The sequence below is a fragment of the Camelus ferus genome, chromosome 17 (genome assembly GCF_009834535.1).
Source record: "Camelus ferus isolate YT-003-E chromosome 17, BCGSAC_Cfer_1.0, whole genome shotgun sequence".
NCBI classification, from domain to species: Eukaryota; Metazoa; Chordata; class Mammalia; order Artiodactyla; family Camelidae; genus Camelus; species Camelus ferus.
In genome coordinates this window covers 9,857,259-9,863,534 of record NC_045712.1, presented here as the reverse complement: position 1 = coordinate 9,863,534, position 6,276 = coordinate 9,857,259, and the positions used below count along the sequence as shown (strand labels likewise).

The following is a 6,276-nucleotide window of genomic DNA, read 5'->3' as shown; positions in this document are numbered from 1 at the left end:
GAATATTTCCTGATATATATATATTATATAATCATTATATAATATAATGAAATACCTAGGTGCAAATATCTCTGGATAGTGGTATTATGAGTGTTTAAAATTCTTTCCCTTTTACTTATCTGCATTTTCTAATTAAAAGTAAGTATTACTTTTCGATTAGAAGATAAACCTATTTTACATGTTTTACAGAAAAGCCAGTAATCTCACTTTGGTAGTTGTTTAGAGGAAGACAGAGAAGTAGGACCGCCCACTTTGGAGTGTATATTCCTTCTTTTTGCTGTATTATCTTACGGAATGTTTGGTGTTCCCCTTACTTCAATTCCTGTGACCTAAGACACTTTGGAACAAGAGTGAAAGCCTGGCCTTGGTTGATTGCTCTGCATTAGAGTCAAAGTCCACACACAGGTCAAACCGCTCTTCCTCCATTGCCTTGATAGCTGTGGGGTGACCGCCACCTGCTGTCACTGGCCTGGCTTTGGTGCTTATGAGCTACAAGAGGCACTTCTTCATAAAATTAAAAAAAATTTTTTTTGTAATTAAAAAATTGAAATATAGTTGATTTACAGTATTTTATTAGTTTCAGGTGTACAACATAGTGTACAGCATTTGCATTATTGATTCAAAATTTTTATAGACTGTACTCCATTTAAAGTTGTTACAAAGTATTGGCCCTATACCCTGTAATAGGCACATCTTTTCTCTGAATCTCTCCCTGACTCAACATAGTCTCTGAATCCTCTTCCCAACTAGACCTTGACTTTTGGACTTGCATTTGTGTTGATCAATTTTAGCAAGAATCCTGTCAAGTCAGTTTAGCCAGCATCCCCCACCCTTGATATCTGATCACCTTCTTCATCCCCACCATCCCCTAGGAAATACCTGATTACCCTTGCCTACCTTCAGCAAGAATACTGTTAGGTCAGTTTAAGCAAAGAATTACAGTACTCTTTTACTGATTTTCTACCCACTGACCACCTTCCACCCCCCTCCCCAACACACATTCTGCCTCTTGGATATAAATCCCCAGCTTTTCCTTGTTTATGAAGTTGAGCCCAATCTCTTACCTCTACTGCAATACCACATTGCAGTAGTACCTACGCCTATTGCAAGTCTTCCTGAATAAAGTTGGTCTTACTGTTTCTTAATAAGTGTCGAAACAGTTTCTTCTCTAGCAGCTTTTGACAAGGTAAAAGTACCCCAAAACCCATTGCTCAGCTCTTATCCCATTGCTCCATTGTTATCAGCTATTCCGGAGACTCATCAGATTTCCCTTCCGAAAGTCGTTTAAATCACCCTCCAGATTTCAGCCAGCCCTTTCTCTAATACATTTATATTACCATTTATATTCAAATCCAAGCTTCACAGATTTTGCATTGGATTATTTATTGATCATCCTTTTTCAGTTTGTTCAAATCAGAACTCAGATAAAGTCTACAAAATGTATTTGAGTGATATGTCTCTTTTTTCTCAATTCATTTTTTTAAATTGAGATATCATTCACATACCTAATATGACTTCTAAATCTTTAAAAAATCTATAGCAGTTCCTCCTTCCCCTTTAATTCATGCTATTTCATATTTATTTTTTGAAGATTTCTCAATGTCTTGTAGAATTTCTCAATTTCTGGGTTTGTCTGATTACATCCTTGTGGTATTATTAAATTTCTCTCTCTTTTTTTTTCTGTATATTGGTGGTACTTTTCATATTTTATGTCCTAGATTTTTCTTTCTTCCTTCCTTCCCCTTCTTTTCTTCCTTCCTTCATTCCTTCCCTCATTCCTTCCTTTCTCTCTTTTATGCTCTCTTGATGTAGCTTTGTCACTTCTCCAAGAATTCATCTCTTTCCTGCTCAGTGGTTTCTCCTTTTTCAGACAGTTGTAGGATCTACCTATCTATCACTTTATTTATCCATGAAATCATTTTCATTCCTATTCCAAAAAAGGCAAGGACCACATCTTGGGTGCAGGGAGTACAGGTGGCTCGTCACTGCCATTTCCCCCATATCTAGCACATAATGTGGCTGGCACACAGTAGGGGCTCCACAAATAGTTGTTTAGCTAAATGAACATAAAAGTATAAATCACACACCCATTATCTGCTGCTTAACATTTGCTGCCTCGGGTGTGGTTTCTCATTGTGTTACAAGCCTTTATTCAACTCCTGGACTTTGAGCCTCTTGAAGGAGAGGGAGGAAATCAACTACATTCTTGTAGTCTGGGTACCTAACACAACACTATGTTCATAATCAGTGCATGTTCAGTGCATACTGTAATGGGGACCCTTGCCTGTCTATCCTTACTGGATTTTTATGTGCTCCAATAAGAGGTGCATGTGTAAAAAAGTAAAGTATTACATAAATATAGGTTATATTATTAATGAAAATAATTATAATCATTGGCCGTTGCTTTTGTGCTTTTAATAGGCATAGTCCTTGGTAGAAATGTATGGAGCTTGACTTTTATCACCTTTTAAAGAAGAGGTATCTGCTCCTAGGGTTCAATTCACTAATGAAGGGGGATTACAGGGGCCATCTACCAGGTGGCCAACTTTTGGTTACATGAATTAATGGTGTGGCAGCCCACAGAAAATTGTCCATTAGTAGGAGTAAAAGATCTTTAGGGTGATTACTCAAAGCTCTTTTGGTTGCAACTGAGAGAAGCCTAAACCAAAAGTTCCAGCCGAAAGAAGAAAATTTTTTGGTTCATATATATGAAAAGCCCAAGGATCTCTGAGTTCAAGTATGGCTGAACAGGGAGCTGGGACAATGTTATTGTTGTTTTCTGTTTCTCAGTTTTGCTTGTTTCTGCTTCTCTTCGATGGTTGATCTTATCTCCCTCTCTCTTCTTTTTGATCAGCTTCACTATGTGGCCATAAGTAATAAGCTCTAGGTTTCCTTCCTTTCAGCACTGTGCTTCCAAGAATTAGACAATCTTTCCCAGTTGCCCTAAAAGAAAAGTTCCAGGGAGGACTGCTAGTCATGTTAGGGTCCTGGGTCCATCCCTCGTGAAATCACCATGGCTAGGAAAATGGGCCCACTGGTTGGTCAGGATTAGGTCACACACCCACTATCCCTGGGTAGCAGATGACACCATAACTGATAACCCTGACAGAGGTAATGGAAGAGAAAATTTCCTGAACTGAGAGTAAGATGAGATCAGAAGAATAGGTGCAGGGAAAAAAATAACAGCTATCTGTGTGTACCCCAGGGCAAGCTCAGCTAGAGCTCTGTGTCAAGGGATCTCTGTGGAAAATGCTTAGTTGGAGCTAAGTTCAGGTGTCTTAGCTTTCTTGAAAGTTTGTTTCCCCTTGGGATTTGGTCCCTTAGGTCTAGCTGGTCACTGTTGGATATAATGGCAAAAAGAATGGCAAAATGGACTGTTTCATTACAGGTCTAAAGAGGTTATAAACTGCAGTTCTAACTTGAAGTCCTTGATAGACTTCAAAGATCAACAGACCAACATTGAGCACAAGAATCTTGTTTTCATCTATGTTTCCTGGAGAGAGGGTCTATAGCCTTCCTCAGAGTAAAAGGCTTCTGCTGAACCTAAGATTAAGAAGACTCTGGTGTTTCTCAATGCGAGTACCAATGATTCTGGACAAGACAGATGGGTAGCATCTTAGGCCCATACCCCTTAACTGCCTCCAATACCCCCAAGTTACTATGATAATCAACCCCGCCTACTACATTCCAGCCACCTGCAGTTGAGAAAGATGAGACTAGGAGTTTAGACTCCATGTTTCTTCCATGTTTTACTCCTTCCTCTTCCTTCTGGCAGAGAGTAACACCTTTTTTTTTTTTTTTTTTTACTTTTAAAGTCTAATTTCCAGCAGTATGTCTATCAAGAAATCTGGGATCCCACACTCATGAGCACAGAAAGCCTGTTTTTCTCTGCAGTGTTGAGGTTCTATCATATTTTAATGGTAAGAAATTAATGTGAAATTAAAATATTTCATCTGAGGCAAAACAAGCAAACAGCCAGCTCTTAGGAGATGACCAATCATTAGTCTAGCCTCCTTAATAGTTTTTCTCGTAGGATGATCATTTAGTTTACTGCTTTTGAAAGGACAAACTGAAAGAAGTCTGAAAGGATTATCTTCAAGAGCTAATAAATAAAAGAATGACCATTGAGCAGCATTTTTTATAGGTTACAAATCACTCTCTTGCATTTGGCCTTGCAACATCTCCAAAAAACAAGTTTGCCAACCTCCTCTTATAGATGAAGAAATGGGAGGCTTCTAGGAATCAAGTGATATACCCACGATTACACAGCACTTTCGAGAAGGACTCGGGATTTCAACTGTGGGTCTTAGAACTGTAAGAGCCACCCCCTAAGACTCTTGTTTCTTTCCTGATGCCTCAAGACACTTTTAAAAGAAGGAATATGAGCCACAACAGTGCCTGTTAATCTGTTACCTGAGTACGGGGAAGCTCAGGTTGGGGGGCGGGGGTTGACACTTGCACAGTTTATGTGCTCCCCAATTTCACCTCTGAAATGTTAGGACAATCTCATTTGAACTCGCAGCCAACTGAGAAATTAAAAGCAGACAGTGACGACGCCGTTTTCTAACTGTGCCTTTTTAAATTAACCGAACCTTTTAAGTGCCGCTTTAGATTAGAAGTGGTTAATTGGATAAAGGAAAAGAGCTATTCCACTGGATGAATAGTATTGTAAAAGCCCAGAATGAGTTACTTATGGAAAAGAAACGCACAAGAACACTTTCTACAGTAATGTTTTAGGTACAAAGTGAAGGGAAGTTCCTCCACCCTGTTCCAGTCCGAGGACAAGTTAATTTGTCGCAGCAGCGCTGGGAAGCATGAAGCCTGATAGGAAGTCTTTTTACTTTAAGGGAGGCTTTTCAGGCTGAAACTTTCTAGTGCCAAAATCTTCACTTAATTTTTTTTTTAATAAAGACTTGGCGTGCCCTCGCGAATGTGTGAGCTGGGAGGAGGAGTGATGGTAGGAGAGTAGGGCTGAGTCCGTTCTTATTAATATTAAATAGCCAAGTCTGTACCCTTGAAGCAAGTGGAGAGAGCGGAGGGAGAGGAGCTGCTGACATTGACAATGAATCCAAACAGGAGTTGCACTAGCGGTGTCTACCACGTTGCCGCTGCCCTTGCTTGGCCTTCTGGGAGTTGTAGTTTTCGGGAGAGCAGCCCCCCTGGCGAGCCGGGATTGTCCCGCTCCGAGGGGACTACAGATCCCAGGCGGCGCCAGGCAGCCGCCCCTCCCGCCGGGGTGCGAGTGTAAACTCCCGGCGCCGGAGAGGGTGGCAGCGCACGGGCCAGCGGGCTGAGCTCTGCACTGCGCGGGGGCGCACCGCTCCGGGGACCCAGGCCCCGTCACCTTCCCTCCGCCCCCGGGCTGGGTTTTCTTTTGGAGCAGTGGGAGGACGGGAAGCGAGAGCCATGCAGTCGGAATCGGGGATCGTGCCGGATTTCGAAGTCGGGGAGGAGTTTCACGAAGAGCCCAAAACCTATTACGAACTCAAAAGTCAACCCCTGAAGAGCAGGTGAGTGGTGACAGCTGGAGGGAGGAGCGGCGGGCGGCTGGGGGACCCCGCGCCTCGCACGCTGGGGCAAGGAAAGCCGCTCGCTCGGGCTCTGGGACAAGGACCCCGTGCCCTTGCCCCGGGGCAGAGGGCGAACTGTTCCCCGCAGTTGGGGGCCGCGCCCGCTGGGTCGGTGCGCCTCCGGGGGGCTCCGCTCGAGCGCACTTTGGGGGCGCGGTGGGCAGCTCGGGACGGCCCGCGCTGGCGAGGGGACCCTTGGTTGGGGATACCAGCTGCTGATAGCGTGTGGGGGCTGGGGAGCGCCCTGGCGCTGAGGTGGGGGGAGGAGGAGCGCCGGGCCGGGACGCTGTCCAGGTGGGAAGGAGGGAAAAAAATGAGTTCAGGTGAACCTCTTTTCTGAAGGTCCCAGCAGGCTGAGGACTTGGAGAGGGAGAGCTTAGGGTGGATTGAGCGCGACATTCGTGGGAAGCAGTTAGGTCCTGTGTTGTTGCCTCATAGGAGTCCGGCCCCTCTGGGAAAACACGCCCCAGCCGCCTCCAGGTGAGATTTCCGGAGCCCCGCCTCTCACCTTCCCAACCGCAGCACCTGAGCGCGGGGTGGAGGGGAGGGGGTGAGGGCGTGGGGAGCGGGGTGGGCGTGTCTCCTCGTCCAGGTTGAACTCCCTGGGCTATAGGGTCCCATTCAAATCCAGGCCTTCCCTGGAGGAGAAAGAGCTTTGGGATTGGAGGGTTTGGGGAGTGTCCTCTGTTTGGCAGAGACACGTGTT

General features: G+C 44.6%; 1 protein-coding gene across 8 annotated transcripts in view; it reads left to right on the top strand.

The window, feature by feature from the left end:
• Nucleotides 1-5,076: 5,076 nt before the first annotated feature.
• The window catches only part of MITF (melanocyte inducing transcription factor), a 209,513-nt gene continuing 208,313 nt past the window's right edge, over nt 5,077-6,276 (top strand). For 2 of the 8 annotated variants that reach the window (XM_032458092.1, XM_006186542.3), the window contains exon 1: nt 5,083-5,510. In XM_032458092.1, coding sequence (XP_032313983.1) covers nt 5,407-5,510 — 104 coding nt within the window. In that variant the 5' untranslated portion in view covers nt 5,083-5,406. Of the gene's footprint in view, nt 5,511-5,855; nt 6,051-6,276 lie in introns of those variants that run through there. The other 6 variants (XM_014560761.2, XM_032458091.1, XM_032458097.1 and 3 more) reach the window with 6 other exon arrangements.